Source organism: Anolis carolinensis, chromosome 2, assembly GCF_035594765.1.
Source record: "Anolis carolinensis isolate JA03-04 chromosome 2, rAnoCar3.1.pri, whole genome shotgun sequence".
Lineage (NCBI taxonomy): Eukaryota > Metazoa > Chordata > Lepidosauria > Squamata > Dactyloidae > Anolis > Anolis carolinensis.
This window is the reverse complement of record NC_085842.1, coordinates 300,565,407-300,588,897: the sequence shown is the minus strand read 5'-3', so window position 1 is coordinate 300,588,897 and position 23,491 is coordinate 300,565,407. Positions and strand designations below refer to the sequence as shown.

General features: G+C 39.6%; 1 protein-coding gene across 2 annotated transcripts; it reads right to left on the bottom strand.

Annotated features, from left to right (window-relative positions):
* Positions 1-1,168: 1,168 nt before the first annotated feature.
* On the bottom strand, positions 1,169-22,811 carry tmem267 (transmembrane protein 267). Of its 2 annotated transcripts, none has more exons than XM_003216196.4 (3): positions 22,709-22,811; positions 17,414-17,801; positions 1,169-7,484 (listed from the first exon to the last, which is right to left on the bottom strand). In XM_003216196.4, exons 2-3 carry the CDS (start codon positions 17,723-17,725, stop codon positions 7,149-7,151), a joined length of 648 nt encoding a protein of 215 aa, XP_003216244.2. In that variant the 5' UTR covers positions 17,726-17,801; positions 22,709-22,811; the 3' UTR covers positions 1,169-7,148. The 2 variants fall into 2 exon arrangements, with proteins under 2 accessions (XP_003216244.2, XP_016846366.2); XM_016990877.2 differs by lacking the exon at positions 22,709-22,811 and adding an exon at positions 18,503-20,026.
* Positions 22,812-23,491: the final 680 nt, after the last annotated feature.

Here is a 23,491-nt window from a genome sequence, read left to right as displayed (position 1 = left end):
TATGACTCATGGATAAGTTGGGGTAAAACTTAGGGTAATGCAATAAACAAATACTTTCCTTTTAAAAATGTACAAAGAGAACATACATAAGAGTTAAAAAGGAAAGCATCAATTTGAGTGGCGACAATCTGGTAGGATATAGATTGCAATAACATTTCTATATCTATATAAATACAGCCTTGAGGCTCCGTTAAAATGGCCACCATAGTCTTTCTGTAGAGGGTTATACAATGAGCTCAATTTAAAAAAGGCTGCCACTACTAACACTCCACCCAAAGTACCCAAAATGGCCACATTCTTTGGGCTCCCCCAATTTGCTGCTGAATGCTGCAGGGGCTGAAAAGGTGAGGGAGAGAACTGCCTCTTTCCCTGGTTTGGGCAAAGGAAGTGAATTGAAGTGGGAGTGCTTCTTGCCTCCGATGACTGCCTTTGTGTTGGGTCCCAAATAGACCCTAATAGGAGCTCTTCTCCCTGTCCTCATTTGTAGGCCACATTCGCACTGAAGAGTTCACTGGGCTGGCACTGTTTCCATCTATTTCCAGCACAGACACATGTATATGGTGATTCAGTTTATCAAAGTCATTTTTGTCAACATTATTTTGATTTGTATGCTGTCAATCTGCCAAACTGTAAAACACCAAAAATCAAACCAGAAGTGATATGATGTTACTTCCAGTTATATCCACAGAACTGGAGCAGCCCCTGCAGGAAATGTGTAATTGAGAAATGGTTCCACCCATTTGCAGTTGCCCACTCCTGCAAAATCTACATAGATGCAAATTAAATTCTCAATGGGATTTACTTTCAGCTACTTGTGGATAAAGTGCACTCTCTAAGCAACAAATGCTTGAAGGGTTTGATTTTAAAATATTTTCAAATACAAAATAATATGAGATTACTATCATCTTTAAGTTTTACCTAAGAATTATTTGGAAACAGCTCAGGATCAGACAGATATTTGGTTTAATCCAGAAAGCTAGTTCACGCAACTACGATACACAGCCACTGGTATTTTGATAAAATAGGGTTTTACATTTTATTGCTCTGGTAAAGAATCATCACCTACCTGATGCTATCACAGCACTGAACAAACAAAAAAGTTACAAGAAAGAAAATAAGTTACATTGAGAAAACAAGTGAGTGAACATGATGAAATACACAATGCAAATACAGTTAATAAACATTTTTAATGCCACTTTGAAAACAATAGACAGTCACAGTTGTGGTCAACAATTTGCACAAAATGGATAGATAACATGAACATATATCAGTATGTTGAAATAGAACTTCTGTCTCTTTCAGGGAATGCAAAGTTGTAATTGTGTTGATGCTGAGCAGGGAGAAGAGTCAAAGTAATTGTGAAATACAGTAACATTTCAGCCAAGCAAAACTTCCGAGACTCTTTATAGCTTTTACTTTCAAATCAATGCAAGGAACAGTAGTCACAAAACTCTACAATTACCTTTTATTACACAGTGTTCATACAGTTCATTGACAGTAATTTAAAATACTTTTATTTTGGGAAATTGGAACAAGTGCTTCAGGGGATTATTATGTGACATTCTTCTTAGCGATAACATGATTTCACTGATTGGTTCTTATAAGTGTCAATGAAGGCTTTTCAGTGGTAATATCCCAGCTATAGAATACCTTCCCTAAAGTAGTTTTCCTGATACCTACACTATAGATAATTTTCTGACATCAACAGACCTTCCTGAGCAATTTCTACACAGAACACTCTGGATAGTAAAAGGAGGTGACATCTGTTAATTTATCTCTCTACATATCAATGAATCCCAAATCAGTCCTCCTGGTATTTAGAATTTTAATTCCCATAAAGTGTATCTTTTGCTATGGGTTACAACACAGTGCTATAGACACACTCAAGAAACACAATGTCTTAGACTGGATTTCTGTTATTAATATCCATTGTTGTAAGATAATTTGATAATCCTAGATGAAAAGCAGATTACTGAATTAATATAGAGAGACAGTGCAGTCAACTTTAGATGGTAATTTGTGTCTGTTAAGTGTTTTGATTTCTGCTCCATTACACCCTAGAACAATCCTACTAAAAACCACCCACAATATTTAACTATTTATGTTAACTTCAGAGTTTCCACCCTACCTTAAAAGAAAAGCAATCAAGATCTAGTGAGGGGATGCTGTGATTTTTAACTTTGAATATGTTTTAATGGATTTTAACTGAATGTTTAGTGCTGTTTGTATTTAATTATGTTTTAATATTTGTATATTTAAAATTGTATACTGATGCTTTTATGTCAAGCTGTTTTGAGTCTCCTTTGGGGAGATAAAGTGGGATGATGATGATGATGATGATGATGCATCTTCATGTCATTTCACCCATTAGCTTCCTTTAAAATTTGGTATTTAGGATCAAAAAAGAAAGTTCTGCTAAAAATTTCATTATCAAATTAAAATTTAGCAACTATAGTGTGATGACTTGGGCTGACTTCCCCAAAGGACCCAGGACTTCCCCAAAGGACCCATTGATTCCCTTATCTATACAGGCAGTACCCAAGTTACAAATAAGATGTAATTACTATAATTTGTAATTAATACTCCAAAAGTAACAGTTTTTGGTAGTATTTCTAACCATTTAAAATGTTATTTTTCTTTAAAAGACCTGAAATGCCTGTGGCAACATCCTACAAATAGTACAAATGCAAAGTATTTTGGAGGCTAAATAAATACTTTTATGCAAGTGAACAGTGAATACTTTTGTTTCCATAAAATAATTAGGAACAGAACAAAACTTTGTGCAGGCAAGGTGGACTATGTTTCCAATAAAAGCATGCTTAAATAGACAAAAATGTCTAATTCTAGACATTGTTGCATAAACATGCATTTATCACCAGACATACCTTTCTAGAACTCTGTACCACTATAAGATTGAATCCTGTAACACTCCTGTACTAAAGTAATAAAGACATGACTTTGGAATGCTGATAAACAAGCTGTGTATTACAAAATCTTAGGCACCCAAACTACAAACATTTAAATAGGTTTTAAAAGGAAAGCCGTATCAGAGGAACAAATGCAACTTCTGAACAAAGTATAAAGATATTGAACCATTCTGTTATTTGGCTGCTTATCCCTTTCCTGCTAAGGACATTGGATGAATACATCTATTTTTGTATCATGGTAAATGTTTGTGGCAAAATTCCACTTTCAAGATTTAATTTGTAAGCAATCCCTATTCTCAAAATATTGCACCAAATGGGGAAAAACAATTCCTCAAGTATTTTGAGAGAGAAAATACATACCTCTTCACACTAAAAATTAAGAGTTTTTGGCATTGTGCTAAACAAATAAGGCTCTTGCTCAACATAGAAGGGATGGCCTTAAAGCATAATAGGAAGTTCACTCACACCTGAAAGGTTGCATAAGTGCACCGATTATATATGTTTAGAAGTCCACTGCAGGGAACATAAATGCCAATTCAGGCCTGATTGTCTATGTAAGCATTAAAAATAATTTAGCTAAAGATTATGCCCTAGAACAATGGTTCTCAACCTGTGGGTCTCCAGGTGTTTTGGCTTATAACTCCCAGAAATCCCAGCCAGTTTACCAGCTGTTAGGATTTCTGGGAGTTGAAGGCAAAAACATCTGGGGACCCACACGTTGAGAACCACTGCCCTAGGAAGACTTATTTAAAGTCTTCTTTCAGACAGCAACAGTTACTCTGGTCTTGAAGAGACAGGTGCTAAATTCAATCCCTGGCATCACTAATTAAAAGGATCAGATTGCTATTAAAGACTCTGCCGGGTGCCCAAATGAATGGTTGCTGAATGAAACAGACAATGCTAGATCTGAAATCTAGGCCAAATGGAAAAATAATTTGACTGTGTTGTCGAAGGCTTTCATGGCCGGGATCACAGGATTGTTGTATGTTTTCCGGGCTGTATGGCCATGTTCCAGATGTGGGCGAAACGTCAGGAGAGAATACTTCTGGAACATGGCCATACAGCCCGGAAAACATACAACAACCCAATAATTTGACTCTTTGTGCCTTATGTTCCTATGCATTTTGCAGTTATTCCCAGATATGCATTGCATCTTTCAGTAAGAGCAAGAACCTGGAAGAAACAATGACATTTTAGGATAAAGAATAACAAGAACCCATGAAAGTACATCTTAAAAGTCACCCTAATTTCAATATATTTACTTTAGGTGGGACTAAAAATTGATTTTGCATTATAGAAGTGACTGTCATCAAATAAAACAGGCTAAGAATATGTGGCCCTCCAGATATTGTTGGAATGAAGTTCCATCAGCCCTGGTCAATGGTGAGCAATAACAGCAACTGCGATTCAGCCTCTGGAAGGTCACATCTCCATAAAATCACAAGATTTGTTATCTAAGATACAGTCTATTTGGCTTACCTGTCATTAACATGCTTAAACACAACAGACTACAAGAAAATGTTTGACACTATGCTAAAATAATGGCCCAAACAGCCAATAACGAATCAGTGCCTACTAGTAATGAATGTTATATAGCATCTATATATTCATGTATGCCTAGAAATTTTAGCTAAAAGATTGCTCCAAAACCTGGGTTTACTTCTCAAGGGGTCAATGTGAGCATTGTATCTTAACTTTTATCAAAGAAAAGAAAAGAAACAGTATCTGAATTGAGTGGCAAAAGGCAAGACCTTAGTTTGTCCCTGGAGAAAATAAAAGAAACACCAACCTACTCAACTCTCGCTGCCGCTACACCACTTTAGACCTTTTTGAATGCCTGGGTTGGGAAATGGCAGCCGTGGCAGCCAGGGCACCAGCACTTACTCTTCTGTGAAATGACCTTCAACTTACCCATGGGACATATTACAATCCATAATTTTGCCCTGCAAAAGGTACCTCAAGGTTCAGTTACATCGTGTCGCCAAAGGGGAACAACTGTGAGAAATGGCTATTATCTTTTGCCCCACATTTGGGTTTCCATTTAGGAAAAAAAATAGTGGACTGGATGTTAAGAATGAGAACCAGAATTTCCCCTAATGTGCCTGGTATCAATACCATATTTGTGCCCACTGAATAGAACTGTTTCCCCCCCTCCCTGGATACGCTTTGTGCTACAGCAGTCAGTTTGCAGACTGGCAATGGGCCACAGACAACCATTTTCAATAATTTGGTGCAACAGAATGTAAGGTGCAAAGTCAAGGCCATATGCTCATCCATGGATTGTTGCCCATTATTTTTTTCACTAGCTCTGAAGTGTACAAGTGTACAAATGCAGTCCTTTTATTGTTTACATCATAATTACTGTATAATCATTTCCAGTATGGAACTTACGGCTTAACTGCATTTTGTTCCATTTTAAAATTCTCCCAATTTGGGAATACAATCACTGCTTGGCTTAATATTATAACCAAACACATACCCCATTTCTATTTTAAGCTGTGGGGAACAATTAGCTCTATTTTAGTCACACTTATGTTGTTAGAAGCAGCTGTAAAATGCCCAAAGAATGCAAATCCTTCTCTTTACCTTGACCATACTACTAACTATTCTACAGTCATCTACATCTAACAGACACTCTTCTGTAAAAGATTCAGCTACTAAGGTAAATTTGAGAATAATTTAAGATCTTCAAAGACAAGGAAACTAGATTTATCAGTAGTTTTGATTTAAAAGTGCTCTTATAGAAAGTTACCAAAAACGGGAAACATACCTTGAATTACGGTAATTCCATTTTCACAAACTTGTTACTATATTTTACATCCACCAGTATTTCTATTAAAAATGTAGGGAATCATGAATCCCACTGATGCAATAAAATAAAATAGCAGTTAAGTATTTTTCTGCAAAGTAGAAAGAATATTAAAATTCACTTCAGCTAGCAAATTAAAACACAACAAGAACGCATGTACTGTAAATGGAAAATCCTTTGAGCTGCCATTACCTTTCCAGAACTGTTCATTTTTTGTAATACCAGTGTAAACCCTTAAAGAAATGCATCAATCACTTTATCACAAGCAGCATTTTGACACAATCAGGATTTTGCTTCATTCCTTTGGGATTTTGTCCAAACCCTTACTTTAGAGATAAGGTAATCTTCCAAATACGTTAAACTGTACAAATAGAAGATCTCTGCAAACTGTAAACATAATACTTAAGTCTCTCAAAGTAGCAATGAAGGTTTAGGGAGTGCTCTATGGGGAGCTGAGTTTTGGCTTCTAAGCATCCAGTTGTTGACCCCAAACATAAAGTGTAAATCCCATAAAGTGGTAGATCACTGTTTTTGGGTATTATTATTACCTTTATATATACCCCAGCTTTCTCCCTGATGGAAATCAAGGCGGCTAACAATCACACAGTTTGATCAATTTAAAACAAAACAAATATATATATATATATATATATATATATATATATATATATATTATATATAAACAAAAACAATTAAATGGTCCTGTGTGTGTGGTTAAAAATACCATTAAAACATAATAAATAAAATTAAAATGCAATTCTAAGTAATATCTATTGTTACACATGTATTGGTCTTTAGCAGCGTTTTAAGGATTCTTTATCTGAACAGATCAGTATATAAGACAGTGAATTAAAGAAAGCACAAGGCTCAAAGACAGAAATCTGTGAACAGAAAATGACAAGAAGTAAAGGAGTTATAGTGGAGGAGACAGAAGAGGAAGACTTTAATAAATAAATACTTTTAAAAATTAAAAGTGGAGGACACCCACAACAGTCTTCTCTGCTTCCCAGGAAATATGCTACCCCAAATGTCCCACAACACTTTTCTCTGTTTCCAGTCTATGACTCTTTCCTTCTCCTAATAAAGAGGCAGAAAAGGGGATAACAAATTTCAATAGCTTCCTGAAATTAAAATTCATGAGCTGTGGGTGGATCAGTCACTCTGCACTGGCAAAAGTGCAAAGACCATAGTTTTAGCATATGTTCATCCTTATTAATGCTTAACCAATTTTTGAATAAAAAGAAATAAAAATGTCTATAGGAGAAGCTGAAAGTGACAGCTCAAGACATTGTTGAATCACATTACCTTGTGCAACACTGGCCTCAAAGAATCAATACTCCTGCTATATAAAGCTTTGTGATATCAGTTTATATCACAAGTGAATTATTTTGGTGACACAACCACAACCATCCTTAAACATCAATATGAATCCCATGTTTTATCGACATTAGTTCCCTTGTTCCTGTTAAATACATAATAAAAGAACAGAGATGAGGTAAAGAGGCTGTGATTGCCACATAAAGCCAATAAGGCAGGGGAACAGTCTTTCCAAATGGGCAGATCCACAAACCATGGCGAATTCCATCTCGAACATGATGTGAAGTCCAGGAGATAAACAGCATCCAGGGAAGAAAGCACCAAGAATCTTTCAGCTTCAAAAGATGCATAATAAATTTCAACGTCAGACACACAACAGGGATCACAGTAGTACAGTGAAGAAATGGTCTTTGTGGAAGAGTCAAGGCAGCCTAAGTGAAAGAAACACATAATTCACAGAGTTGCTTGTATTACAAGAAAAGTGTATACTTAACACTTAGAATCTAATTCATTGTTTTATATATTTGAAGTCTCTTTTGAATGTCCTGAGAATTTGTAGAGATATTTCTCCTTAACAGATCATTGGAAAAAGAGGTTTATCACACTCCTGCAATAGTGTCCAGATAAATTACATTTTAACTGCAAATTTGACTGAAAGAATGGCTTAAAACAGTGGTTCTCAACCTGTCGGTCCCCAGATGTTTTGGCCCAGAAATCCTAACAGCTGGTAAACTGGCTGGGATTCCTGGGAGTTGTAGGCAAAACACCTGGGGACCCACAGGTTGAAAACCACTGGCTCAAAACATGCTGCACAACTCATGGCCCTCCAAGTGTTTTGGACTTGGACTCTAGAATTCCTGACTATTGGAACAGCTGGCTAGGGTTTCTGGGAGTTGGAGGCTGAAATACCTGGAGGACCACAAGTTGTACAGGCCTGGCTTAAAACAATGCTGCAGTATTGTCTATTACTTGTAACCCCGTTCTGTGCTGAAAAAATTATTTCTAAGACACCTGATGGCATTTTCCCCTATATGCCAAGGACCAGTCCTATATATACCGTATTATTGTTGTATTCCCATGGTTTCCTAAAGGTTCGCTGCAAACTGGTAGCTTATAGGCTGATTCTGTGGAACACCATTTCAAAGAGTACTGTGTGGCATAGTGGTTTGAGTGTTAAGACAATGATTCTGGAGTCATGTTCCAACATATTTCAAATTTCTGCTCAGCCATGAAACTCACTGGGTAACCTTGGCCAAGTCATTGTCTCTCAGCCTCAGAGGAAGGCAATGGCAAACTTCTGCGCAAATCTTGCCAAGGAAACCCTGTGAAAGGTTTGCCTTAGGACCACCATAGGTTAGAAAAGATCTGAAGGCACACAACAAGAACATTTTATGTAGTAATACTGCAGTACAGTCCTTATATTCCTATTATAGGCTGGAGGACTATGCTGACAGAAACTACATTTCAGCAGTGTAATACACTATTGATATTTCATATCTAAGATGTGGTTAGTCTGGATTTCCACTCAAAATCCCCATTCCTCATATGTTAAAGCAGTAGTCATTTCTAGGCAATAATCTTCATACCTCTAAGATTAAAGCAAAAAATCAATGTATTTTTTACTGCCCAGACCTCTTAGCAGGCCAAATCAAGTACTTAGTTACAGGTGGAATCTCTACATTCCACTGACTTTATTTAAACACTGAAATAAATATTATAGAGGAAATGGGATCTTAGAGCAGGGGCATCTTGCAAAAACATAGGTAGATAATGCAAGTCTCTGCTTGTTATCTTCTAAATTTGAAATCACTATTTTATCATTTCTGATCACTGACTTACATTGTTAGTTGTAAGCAGAGATGCTATGATCAGAAACAATATGCTTCTAATTACAGTAGAGATTCACTTATCCAACATTCTGGATTATCCAACACATTTTTGTAGTCAATGTTTTCAAAACATCGTGATATTTTGGTGCTAAATTCGTAAATACAGGAATTACTACATAGCATTACTGCATATTGAACTACTTTTTCTGTCAAATGTGTTGTATAACATGATGTTTTGGTGCTTAACTTGTAAAATCATAAACTAATTTGATGTTTAATAGACTTTTCCTTGATACCTCCTTATTATCCAACATATTCGCTTATCCAACGTTCTGCCGGCCCATTTATGTTGGATAAGTGAGACTCTACTGTATGTGATGTCAAAGATAATTTACACAAAATGGGTGTTATCAAGACTAAACAGGTCTTCATCTGTCAAGAAAAGCAATGCTACTAATGCTGCTCCAATACTTAATATTTTTAAAATTACTGTTGTGTTTATGAACTATATAATAATAATAATAATAATAATAATAATAATAATAATAATAATAATAATAATATTTATGTATATCCCACCTCCTCTCCCAGAAGGGACTCAGGGCCATTTACAGCAAGTAACAATTAAAACAATACAAAAAACCAATAGTACATAGGTCAAATTAACGTAACTTAAAAAAGAAATGTTGCAATTACTGAAAACATACAAGAACATGACATAATATTAACACCAAAAATAGCTGCTCTTGCTGGAATAAAAGCATTAAAAATGTTAAAACCATCGATCTTACTAAACCATTTGTTTCTTCCAGCAACTTATATGAACTGTAAAACCATAGTATGATATTACTATAAAATTGCTTTAGTTCAATTCATTATCCAAATGCAACTAAAGCCTTAGGTTAACATGCCTAGTCATAATTTTTGAAGTGCTTTGAGGTTATGATACACACACACACAAAAACATATAGCCATATCCCCTCGCACACTCCAATATTAGATCTAGATTTGGCGGTTAAATTAAGAACCCTACTTGCAAAACTGGTCTGCAATTAGAGCTCTTGTGAAGTGTGCCATCTACTGGAACAGGATGAAAACAGCTTTCATGTCTTTGTTTTAAAACAAGAGAAGACTGATCTCCAAAGTCAAGATCTAATACATAGTTAATTCATGCTCCTGATTTATATTTTCCTTTCGAAGGCATCCTTTCCTACATAAACATCCACAAAAAGAGAAAAAGTAAACCAGGAAAAAACTGAGGTTTCCAAAAATATTATGAAATGCACAGAATACATTATATTGGTTTTATTCTCATTTTTTTTAAAAAAAACCATCAATTGTAGTTCTGCAGTAAAACACATGTACTGTATTATGAATTTCAATATAAGATCCAATTGATAATGTGTAGCCCTGCTATGCAAGTTGGAAAAGAACAGAATCAAAATCAGATCCCTTTACACAGGAACTGAGTGGTTTCCAGATATGGGTGAAGCAAAGATGAAAAAAGTGCAATAAAGAACTATCAAGGATGTTTTTTTAAAAGATAGATAGAAAAGGGGAAGAAAGAAGTTTGAGAAAGAGCTGAAATTTAGAAAAATATTTGAGAATGGTGCCTATAGGGTGACAACAGAAACATTCCCATAGGAAAATATTCTGGAATGAGAAAGCTTCTTTCCATGATGCAGCACAATATTTCTTGTTAATTCTACAGGCAAACAGGTAGCCATTGATTACTCAGATGCAGAATCATCTCCTGGCCAGTGCCATGCACAACATAAGCAAGACCTGCAGCAGAAAATATTTTTTTTAAAAAAACTTAACTACTATTGTGTAAGGCTGCCACTTTTTTTCTTTCAGTGTTTGTTTTTTCATAACATAAAAACACCACATCCCATCTGATCTTGGAAGCTAAACAATCAGTAGTTTTGGATGGGAGACTACCAATGAATATCAGGTTGCTATGGGCTTTCAAGTCCTTTCCAAAATAATGACCGTAAGGACATGGTGTTTTCTGGGGCTGAGTGCACAACTTGTTCAAGGGCACCCAGTTAGTTTTCATGGCCGAGCAAGGAATCCAACCCTGATCTCCAGAGTTGCAGTCCAATGATCAAACCACTGCAAAACACTGTAGGCTATAATTCAGAGAAAGAAACGAGCAAAAACAATCTATCAGTATTCCTTGCCTAAAAAAATCCTAAGAAATTCATGACATTGCCATAAACTGACAAGTAACATGAACACACATAAACACTCAATGTAAGAAGTGAAACTTATGGTACTGTATTCAAAACCACCAGGATCTTAGAAGAGCAAAAAAAGGGGACAATCCTATTTTCATGCCACATTGTCCTAACTGAGGAGCTGGGATTTCTCCAGCCATTCCTTTGTTCTTATAATGGATTGCATATGGTGATATCTTCTCGTCTTGTACTTCATTCACCGATTCATGATGGAATACATACCGTAGTAGGTTAAGAACAAAGGGTTTCATGTCAGATGCTAGTAGGACTATGCCAAACCTCTTGCATTTGGAGCATCAGTAAGACTGATAGAATAATTCAATTTTCTTCATTCATACCTAGTTGTTATCAATAGTGTAAAGGAAACAACAAAGGAATGGTAGTGCATGGAATTAAGACAGAATAAGGCTCTGTTGAGAGCAATCAAAAAGGCACTTGATAGTAGTTATGAAAACCTAATCCTCCAATGAATTTAACTAATCCTTTTTTTAAAATCAAAGTTGCTAGGTATTAGTACATCATTTGGCATGGATCTCTACTATTTATACCTTGTGTGAAGCAGTGCTTCATCCAAGGCTGTGTAGGTGCTCTTTCATTAATTGGTGGTTGCTAGTTGTGCAAAACAGTGTTCTGGTAGAACCTTTGCTGTTGTTCAATCATATATGTGAGTACATGTGACTAGAGAGCTCTTTGAAGAATCTATAACCAAAATGACAACATTAATAAATCCCAATCAAGATTATGTGTGCATTTTCTGCATGATGGGAAAACAACACATCCCAGATTCTGTAGTAGCTCATGTCTGTGGTGAACATTAGTAAAGGTAAAGGTTTTTCCCCTGACGTTAAGTCCAGTCGTGACCGATTCTGGGGGTTGGTGCTCATCTCCATTTCTAAGCCGAAGAGCCGGCATGATCCGTAGACACCTCCAAGGTCATGTGACTGGCATGACTGCATGGAGCACCATTACCTTCCCGCCGGAGTGGTACCTATTGATCTACTCACATTTGCATGTTTTCGAACTGCTAGGTTGGCAGGAGCTGGGGCTAACAGCTGCCGTTCATTCCGCTCCCAGGATTTGAACCTGGCACCTTTTGGTCCACAAGTTCAGCAGCTCAGCACTTTAACGCACTGTGCCATCAGGGCCTTTGCATTAATTTCAATGCTACAGTTGCTTCAAGTTATTCCTAAAAATGAAAAGAATGCTACTAAAGATTTTTTTAAAAATATGATCACCAGTATTCTAATAATCCACATACAGCACAAAATTATACTATTATTATTATTATTATTATTATTATTATTATTATTATTATTAAACTTTATTTGTACCCCGCTAGCATCTCCCGAAGGACTCGATGCGGCTTACAAAGGCCAAGGCCTCAACACACAATATAACAATACAAAACAGAAGGCAAATTAAAACAATTAAAACAGTATAAACAACAAGCAATAAACAATACGCTAAAACACAATAAAACTGGGCCGGGCCAGAGTAATGGGTACAAGATTAAAAGTGCTGATGTGACAGGTGATATATAAGGCTTATAGGGCAAGTGCAGAGTGCAATATACAATCTTAGTTCTAATAAAGTGCTTATAGGACTTGGTGTTGGAGATTTCCTATTAATCTGGGAAGGCACATTGGAACAGCCAGGTCTTCAAGTTCTTTCTGAAGACTGCCAATGTAGGGGCCTGTCTGAGATCCTTGGGGAGGGTGTTCCAGAGTCGGGGGCCACCACAGAGAAGGCCCTGTCTCGTGTCCCCACCAACCGCGCTTGCGACGCAGGCGGGATCACGAGCAGGGCCTCTCCAGATGACCGAAGTGAACGCGTGGGTTCGTAGACGGAGATGCGGTCACGGAGGTAGGATGGTCCCAAACTGTTCAGGGCTTTGTAGGTAAGCACCTGCACCTTAAATTGGGCTCAGAAAGTAAATGGCAGCCAGTGGAGCTCCTTGAACAGGAGGGTTGACCTCTCTCTGTAAGGGGCCCCAGTTAACATCCTGACTGCCGGTCGTTGGACCAGTTGGAACTTCCGAGCCGTTTTCAAGGGCAGCCCCACGTAGAGCGCATTACAGTAGTCCAGTCTGGAGGTGACCAAGGCATGGACCACCCCGGCCAGATCAGCCTTCGCGAGGTACGGTCGCAGTTGGCGCACGAGTCTCAATTGTGCGAAGGCCCTCCCAGACACCGCCGACGCCTGAGCCTCGAGCGTAAGCGATGAATCCAAGAGGACTCCCAAACTGCGGACCTGTGGCTTCAGGGGGAGTGTAACCCCGTCCAGCACAGGTTGCCACCCTATACCCCGGTCCGGATTACGATTGACCAGGAGGACCTCTGTCTTGTCGGGATTGATCTTCAGCTTGTTCCTCCTCATCCAGATAGACACAGCGGCCAGGCACTCGTCCTGCACCCGAGAGGCCTCCTTGGAATTAGGTGGAAAGGAGTAGTAGAGTTGTGCGTCATCTGCATAGAGGTGACACCCAACTCCAAAACTCCGGATGACCTCTCCCAGCGGTTTCATGTAGATGTTAAAAGAGCATGGGAGACAGAATAGAGCCTTGCGTGACCCCACAGCTCAAAGGCCAGGGGTCCGAGCAGGCGTCTCCCAGCTTCACCATCTGGGATTGACCCTCCAGGAAGGATCGGAGCCACGACAAAACCGTGCCCCCGAGACCCATCCCAGAGTCGTCCCAGAAGGATACCATGATCGCTGGTATCGAAAGCCACTGAGATGTCCAAGAGAACCAACAGGGTCACACTCCCCCTGTCCAGCTCTCTACGGAGGTCATCCACCAAGGCGACCAAGGCTGTCTCGGTGCCGTGACCAGGCCTGAAACCAGACTGTGACTGATCTAGGTAGTTGATGTCATCTAGAAAGCCCTGGAGCTGGGAGGCAACCACCCGCTCCAGCACCTTACCCAAGAAAGGGAGGTTGGAGATTGGTCTGAAATTGTTCAGCACCGTGGAGTCAAGGGAAACCTTTTTAAGGTTGTGGACGAACCACAGCTTGTTTCAGGTAAGATGGAAAAAAACCCTGCTCCAACGATGCATTAATGATCAACACAAACCAATCAACCAGCCCCTCCCTGGCCGATTTGATTAGCCAAGACAGGCAAGGGTCCAGAACCGACGTGGTTGCCCTCACAGCCCCAAGGACCTCCACCATGGTCTCAGGAAGAACAAGCCTAAAAGAATCCCACAAAATCGGACAAGCAGATGCCTCAATCACCTCCCCTGGCACTGTGGTGGAATTGGAGTCGAGCTCAAGGCGTATCTGAGCGACTTTGTCTGCAAAATGGTGTGCGAAATCGCGACACCGAGTTGCTGGGTCGTCAACTCGGTGCATTTTTTGCTTCTACAACAGCTTTATAGGTATCAATTTAAAACGTATATCTATGTGTAGATATGTGAAACCTCTTTGAATTTCTCTTCTACCACTACACATTTTCTCTTTGCAATAAGAATTGTAACTGGAAATTCAAACTGAGGTCTTCACACATCTGCTCAAGAATTGGAACATTCATACCTGCTCTTCTGCGCATCTTAGCAGTGATGCAGATACAAATAAAAATAATAATTGCGAGGAACTGTGGGAAAACAAACAAATGGTGAAAATTACTTTGCTTATACAACTATACAGATGCTGTTTTGAGGATAGTGATCAGCATGGTTTCCTTAAATATTGGATAACAGATAAAAATTGCTATTTAAAGAAAAGGCTATCAGTTCCTCTATTTAGAGAAGTGCGTGTGTCATGTTGTGCAGGTACAAACTAAAGAAAAGTGATTCTAAAGGCGAGGAAAAATCAAGGCATATAATTACATTTTCTACTTTGAGAGAGGCACTTTGCTCTCACAAACACTAGAGGATGTGGTTGTGTATGCATGCTGCCCTCATTCTGCCAGGGAAACTTGTTCATAAAAAGCAGTATGAGAATGAGGGACTCTAGATGGGATTCAGAGCTAGGCTAACACAATGTGCTTCAGTTTCGGGACTATGGAGGAGGGAATGGGCAGCACACCATCAGGTTCAGTTCCTATTCAATTTCATTTCTACTGTTTAGATTCTGTCTTCTGCATAACAAAAGCCTACAGGATTGCATCACAAGCTGAGGAGCAAGTTTCCTCCAACATTATTATTACAAAGATTTCAGTACGTTGTATTTAGCAAGATCTCTATACAAGCCCACAGAATGGCTGATGAATTGGAGAGGCAAAGATTACATTCACAAATAAGTCTCTGACTAGACTTTTGGGGGATTATTAAACCATTTCTACAGCTTGAGATGTGAGACATATAGATTGAGCAAAAGCTGTTGTGTGTCTTCCTGCTCTAGGATTCATGACACAAGCTCTGGGGACATATCACCATGGAAGTCTCTCTACTTGAGTTTGGTGGGTTCAAGCTCAAATCTATGTTCTAACAATTTTGTATCTTTTAAATTGTGAGGGAGGTGGCCTGTGAACAAGTTAAAGAGCTGATGAATGGGGAACATCAGTGTCACATAACATATATTATCTAAATCCAATTCTCTCCATAAAGAAATTGCACTGCAATAAACATCCTTAACTCATGCAACCAAAGAATGGTAAGGAATGTTGGAGCGGCTGTTCAAATGCATTCAAAGGGTCTCATTACTCCCATTCTTGATATAAAGAAACATAGGTGGGTATGAATTTCTCCCTGGGGACAAGCACCCTCCAAGGCAGTTCTCAACCTCTGATTTGCCAGGTGCTTTAGATTTCAACTTTCAGAAGTCCTAGTCAACACAATCAAGGTAAGACATTCTAGGGATTGAAACCTGAAATATCCAGAGAGCCAAGACTGAAAGCCATGATTCTAAGACCAGTTTCACCCACTCACCTTAATAGTAATTTTTTTTAAATTTATTATCACTTTGGTTTTAACAATGCATATGTGGATAAGAAATCTCAGCCCCAGAAGCAACAAGGATGACAATGTCATTTTATTCTATCTTAAATACTCTTAACTGCATCAGATTCTATTTGAACTTGGAAGCTAATCAGGATTAGTTGTAGTTAGTACTCCAATGGGAGTGCTAATGAGTACTGTTGGCTATATTTCAGAATAAGAAACACACCTAAGTATTCCTTGCCCACGAAAACCCCATGAAATATATGGGACTAACATAACAGGTGAAACCACACATGCATAGAGCCACATATTTTATTTATTTGTTGCTGCATGCCTTGTTTCCATCTTATGGAGACCCTAAGGCAAATTTATCATAGGTTTTTTTTTGCAAGATTTGTGCAGAGGGAGGTTGTTTTTTTTTCCTCAGAGGCTGAGAATGTGTGACTTTCCAAGGACACCCAATGGATTTCCATGATCGCCAGAGTTGTAATTGAACACTCAAACCATGCTGGTTCTCTTTATCCATTGATATCCTGCCTTTCCTCAATAATGGGATTCAAGAAACTTGCAAATTATTAAAAGCAACACAGATTAAAAATTATAGCATTCTTTAAAATAATTCAACATTGTAGAGTTAAAAATGTTTAATGTTAAGTGAAAGACAATATAAAAATCAACATAAGTGTAGAGGCCCTTTATAGTCACTATTTACAAACCTGGTAGGATAACCATGTTTTGAATTGTGGACAGAGGAAACCTAGCCTTCCTAAGAAGGGGCTTCCAACATCTCAGAGCAGCCATAGAGAAGGTCCTCTCCCTTGTTCCCACCAAACAAGCATGAGAAGATTGTCAAAAAGTGAGAAGAGCTTCGCCTGAAGATCTAAAGAGCTCAAACAGGCTTATAAAGGGAGATATGGTCCTTCAAACAACTTGAAAACAAGCCATATAAGACTTTATTGGTCATCACTAGCACATTGAAATGTACCTAGCAATGGACCTGCACCCAATGGAGCTGCTGCAATAAAGGAGCTCTATGCTCCACCCTTGGAAGACAATCATACTAGGCCAAGAATGATCGCCTATAGAACAGAATATAGAGTGCTCCTTACCCAGCTTGTTAACAATTTTGTTACAGCTCTTTGGGTCAGGTGATAATGTGATCTATGTGGGGACAGCCCCACATAGAGCACATTAAAGCAATCCAAATAATAATCTGTCCAGAATATTAACTTTACACTATCTGCCTCTAGAATAAGACATGCTCCAATTGTTTCTTTTGATATCAAAAAGATGATAAATGTGTTACTATGAGGAAGTGGCTGTAAATAGTAATAACACTAAAGAAGTTCATGGATCATCAAAAACTTGTCACTCCTTCATAACAATTCAGGTCATTATCTGTGGTTTTACGTACCTTTAATGAAAGAGAACCAGCTAAAACGAAGTGATCCATGTCAATTACAGATGAGAGGAAACCAGCTAATAAGACTTCTGTAAAGTCACTTTTCTTCTTCAATCCAATCACTATTGCCCAAGACCACAATCCCACAACACCATGCACAGTGTTATCAGAGATTGCCCGCAACCAGTCATTTTGCTGAATGAAGGAAACCTGCAAAAGTCTATCAGCTACAAAGCAGAAAATCCCCAGTCCTAGGCTTGAAATGATAGAGGCTGTGCTGAACGACTGGAGAAGAGCATGGGCCTTTTCTGTCTCAGATGCCATAGCAAGTAATGTGTCTCCATGCACAAAATTCCATCAAGGTACGTAAAGCCCATTGTCTGTTCAATCTTCAGTCATTCTGTAATTGTCATAGAGAAAGCTTAATGAGAGAGCTTATCAGAAGTGTTGGCTTTAATAGAACAGCAAAACATTAAACTAATCTCATGCATTTTGGCTTCTGTACAAGTTGCATCAAAATGTGTCCTAAAAGCATCCTCTGAATTTTCAGCATTTTTACATCACAGCATTTCTCCTCCACCCACCCATCTGCTTGCTCAAATTTTCAAAAGCTCCCAAGCAGCATCTTTTCAAGTTATTATTCTGTCTCTGATCTGTCATGACTGCTTTTACATAAGCTTTCTTCTTCCTTGCCTCCTCCTGTCCCACCACCTGTTCTGACTCCATCAGAAGCGCTCACTGTACTTAGCTCTGCATTATTTTTTTAATTTTCATAAATACATATTCAAAAAGAGAATCACCACACAATTTTTGCTGTTCTGAGAAAGGTCACATCTGTATACATGTTTCAAATCAGTTAACAGGCTGGGTTTCCAATACTAGCTAAAAATAATATCATTCACTAAGATAATGAATGTGTAAGTCATCATTAGTATTACTTAGTATTTAACAAGCAAGCTTTAGTTAATTTACTCTTTCTTGTCACATCTATTCATAGGACTCCCGATTTTGGTTTTTCTGTCTTCAAGCCAATTTCATCCAAAAGCAATAATTTCATAGGGTTTTCTGGGCAAGATTTATTTAGAGAAGGAAAACACTAACCTTCCCCTTAGGTTGAAAGAATGAGAGCTGTTCACAATCACCGTGTTTCCATGGCTGAGTGGAAATTCAAACCCTGACCTCTGGAAGTTCTAGTTCAACATTAATAGCACTATACCTTTCAGGAAAACTACTATTTGAATATTATGTTCACAACCTTGTTACCTCCAGTCCAACCCCCTTCTGCCATGTAGGAAAAGCACAATTGAAGTACCCCTGACAGATGGCCATCCAGCCTGTTTGAAAGCCTCTAAAGGAGGAGCTTCTACTACACTCCAAGGCAGAGAGTTCCACTGCTGAATGGCTCTCACAATCAGGAAGTTCTTCCTAATGTTCAGGTGGAAACTCCTTTCTGGTAATTTGAACCCACTGCTCCAAGTCTTTTACAGTAGATATAATACTGTAATGTGTAAAATAGCCCTTATTATACAGTTTTGTATAATTTAAAACCCATGAAAATCATATACAGTATGATACTGTATTGTTTTAGATTTATGTATTTCTATATATACGGCACTGTGCTGTATTTTGTTAGCTGCCCCGAGTCTCTTCGGGGAGATGGTGGTGGGGTAGAAATAAAGTTTATTATACTGAAACCTTTAAAATTATTCTTCTGGCTGTCCTGATTTCATACATATGTGCCTACTGAATATCCGGTCTGCTAGCTTGGATTTGATCCCTGCAGTTCAGAAAAGATTGACCTCATACTGATCTCATCAATGTACCAACACAAACCTACAACTCCTCTTTCCAGTCCACGCTTGTCAATATGCAACTTTCAACAGTAAGCATATTTCTAATAAACTTTATGAACATAATCTGCACGGCTATTCTATTTCCTCTCTGGCTTCCTACACTAATATTTTTTTCATCTTAAAGGCATTTGATTACAGCTACGTAAACAATGTCTAACCTTTCTTAAGCATAGAGATCGAACCCTGGATCTGTTCCCATGGCTCACGACTACATCTCTGCGATAAATTAATTTATAGTACTTAATTTATATCCTAGTTTTTCCCCACAAGAGGATTAAAAGGCTGTTGACAATAAGTTAAAGAAACAACAGGTTGAGTAACCCATATTCGAATTTTTTGCGACCAGAAGTATACTGGATTTTGGAATGCCTGTATTTGCATCTATCTACCCATCCATCCATGTATCCACATGCACACACACACAATGATATATCTTGGAGATGGAACTCAAGTCTAAACATGAAATTCATTTATGTTTTACAAACACCTTAAACACACAGAATGAAAGTAATCTTATTAAATATTTTAAATAACTGTGCATTAAGATGTGTATAGTGAACCATCAGAAAACAGACATCACTATCTCAGGCATCCATTGTAGACAATACTGGATTTTGTAATGTTTTATATTTCAGAAGTCCAGATAAGGAATGCTCAAAATCCTGTACAGCCTCCCATTTCTATTCCCTCTAGTTTCAGCATTCAGGCCTGTTCATAACTACAACATCCTTCTTAAACATTCCCCTTTTCCTTGAGAATTTAAAATTTAAAGCCCAGTTCCTTCTCTTACTTAAGACACAATGTGTTTCCCAGCTTCCTGGCATTCAAATTTTAACAGCTCCTGTTACAGCTGGTTTCCTTCCAGGCTTTTATAATCCTATTAATATATTGATGCACCACGACACTTTGCAGAGCACCAGAGAGCAAATGCCACCTCAAAGAGGCTTCAGATTTGAAAGGCAATTGGGGGGGGGGGGAAGCAACCTGCCAAAGGAAGTGGAAGGAAATGTGTTGTTGAAGGCTTTCATGGCCGGAATCACTGGGTTGCATGGCTATGTTCCAGTTGCATTCTCTCCCGATGTTTTGTTTGCATTTGTCGAAAGCATCCTCAAAAGTCTGTGGGAATGAAGCAGGTGAGGTGTATATCTATCTGTCTAGCTGCAAAGCCTGACTGTTGCTGCCTGGGGGCATCCTTTGTTTGGAAGGTGTTAAGATAAGAGTTCTTTCTCCTGCCCTGGACATATACACTCCACTGGTCTCATTTCCAACAGACCTCTGAACAAACCTCTGTGGATGGTTGCCACAGATGCAGGTGAAACATCAGGAGAGAACATGGCCTTACAACAGAAAGGAGGAAGCCGTGAAAATGAATGAAGTCTGGTTACCAGTATTTTAAAAAAACACCAGACTCAAAACAGAAAAAAAAAGACCACCAAAAACAGGGGAATTCCAGACTGCCATCAATCAAGTGCCAATTAACATTTCCCAAACAAAGGATCCCCAGGCAGCAATAGCCAGGTTTTGAAACTACAAGGCTTTTCAATGCTAATCAAGCTGATCAATTGCGACATTTCACACTTGTTTCGACAGACAATGGGAGTCTCCCAGGATGGGAGTTCTTTCTCCTATCCTGGACATTCCACAGCTATATATAAACCCCACTGCCTCCTTTCCAACAGATCTCACAATCTCTGAGGATGCCTGCCATAGATGTGGGTAAAACGTCAGGAGAGAATGCTACAGGAACATGGCCATACAGCCTGGAAAACTCATAGCAACCCAGTGATTCCTACCATGGAAGCCTTCGACAACACATTTTATTCACAATTTTCAGATTATCACTAGTTGATGCCTAGGAAGAAACACAAGATTCACAATAATGCAATATTTCCCAATGTTTAAAGTTCTTCTGTTTTCAAGCTACAGTGTAAACCGATAATAAATCCAAGTAGTGAAAACAGGGGATCAGTTAACAAAACCATGATGAAAAAGAGGGAACAATACGGCATACTACCAAGGAAAATAATCAGCTAAAAAACCTGATGATGAATGAAGCACATAGAAAAAGGGAAAACAAAGATATCAGAGCTCAGTTAACTGCCTCCCATCACACAGGAAGGAGAGTCAAACAAGGGATAGAAAGAAAGGCTTTGGAGGAAGAGTATTTACTTAAGATTCAGGCCCCTTCCACACGGCTGCATAAAATCCACATTGAACTGGATTCTATGGCAAAGTGGACTCAGGTAACCCAGTTCAAAACAGACATGGTGGATTATCTGCCTTGATATTCTGGGTTATATGGCTTTGTGGAAGGGCCTTAAACTCTCTTCTCATCCCTTCCTCTGGGAATCTTTAAGGGCCCTTCCACACACCCATATAACCCAGAATATCAAGGCAGATTACCCACTATATTTTCTTTGAACTGGGTTATCTGAGGACCCTTCCACACAGCAGCATAAAATCCCACATTATCTACTTCGAACTGAATTATATGGCAGTGTGTACTCAAGATAACCCAGTTCAAAGCAGATATGGTGGACGATCTGCCTTAATATTCTGGGTTATACGGCTGTGTGGAAGGGCCTTAGACTCTCTTCTTGTCCCTTCCTCTGGGAATCTAAGGGCCCTTCTACATAGCCATATAACCCAAGATATCAAGGCAAATCACCCACCATATCTGAGGATCCATCCACACAGGGCCCTTCCACACAGCCCTACTTCCCAGAATATCAAGGCAGAAAATCCCACATTATCTGAGTGTGGACTCAGATAACCCAGTTCAAAGGATATATTGTAGGATTTTCTGCCTTGATATTCTTGGATATAGGGCTGTGTGGAAGGGCCCACAGCTGCATAAAATCCCACATTATCGGCTTTGAAATTGGTTATATGGCAGTGTGGACTGAAGACAACCCAGTTCAAAGCAGATATGGTGGATGATCTGCCTTGATATTCTGGGTTCTAGGGCTGTGTGGAAGCCCCCAGAGTCCACACTGCCATATAATCCAGTTCAAAGGGGATTTTATACAGCTGTGTGGAAGGGGGCTTTAATCAACATTTCGAAGGCAGACAACTGACAGGTGGAGCTCCATGTATGGAAAGAGAGGAGGCTGTGCTGCGGCTCTTTGCCCCTTCAGCTGAATGCCTGCCACTGTTATGTGGGCCAAGCTCTGTCCCTGTGGAATTTCTGCCCAGAACGCCTCAGTGTAAACCTGGGAAGGACACTGGGCGCATAAAAAGAGAGCCAAATGGGCTGTGAAGGCAAGGCAATGTCAGCACAGGACTCTTCATGAGTCACCCTCATGGAGTCAGCTCCTGCTCCCTTCGTTTTTCACCCCTCCAGGCAGTGCCCTTTCCCTCGCCCTTCCAACGGTCGCCCTTTTTGAACTGCACGCGCCCTTCCCTCTCCTCCCCCGCCCCCACCGCCCCTCACGCGCCCAACGGTCGCGCTCACCTTCCAACCGCCGCCAGCAAGCACCCGCGCGAGAGCCCCGCCTACCGACCTCGCAGCATTCTGGGAGGGCGGGAGTGCCACTCGAAGCCCCGCCCCCCTAGCTTCTTTCCCGCCTTCGTCTCTCAGAGGAAGGTTGAGCTGTGTATTATTGCTGAAGTATGCATGCAGTTTAAATGCCATGGCTCGAAGATATGGTTTCATTGGAGCTGGCGTTTTAGATACAGGCCTGGGCCAACTTGGGTCCTCCAGGTGTTTTGGACTTATTCCTACGGCTGTTAGGAATTGTGGGAGTTGAAGTCCAAAACACCTGGAGGGCCCAAGTCGGCCTAGGCCTGTGCTATCCCATATAGCTATCCTATACGCACGCTTAACTGCACTTTGCTGATAGAAGCACATTACTTAGGTGATCACTAGTGGTCCGAGTATGATGGTCCTCCAAGTGTAGTGTCCTGGCGGTGTATGGGTGGGTGACTGTAGAGCCCTATTCTTGACCCGTTGGTGCTCATCTCTATTTCTAAGCTGAAGAGCCGATGTTGTCTGTAGACACCTCCAAGGTCATGTGGCCGGCATGATTGCATGGAGCGCTGTTACCTTCCCACCGGAGTGGTACCTATTGATCTACTCACATTTGCATGTTTTCGAACTGCTAGGTTGGCAGGAACTGGGGCTAACAGCGGGTGCTCATTCTGCTCCTGGGATTTGAACCTGGCACCTTTTGGTCTGCAAGTTCAGCAGCTCAGCGCTTTAACGCACTGTGCCACCAGGGGCCCATACATCTAGGCA

Bases quoted from the DNA above. Each gene is read 5' to 3' on its own strand.
- tmem267 (XM_003216196.4), bottom strand. From the start codon at position 17,725: ATGGCATCTGAGACAGAAAAGGCCCATGCTCTTCTCCAGTCGTTCAGC. The intron at 7,485-17,413 runs GTACGTAAAACC...TCTTTCACTTAG, and splicing joins CTGGTTCTCTTTCATTAAAG to GCTGCCTTGACTCTTCCACA.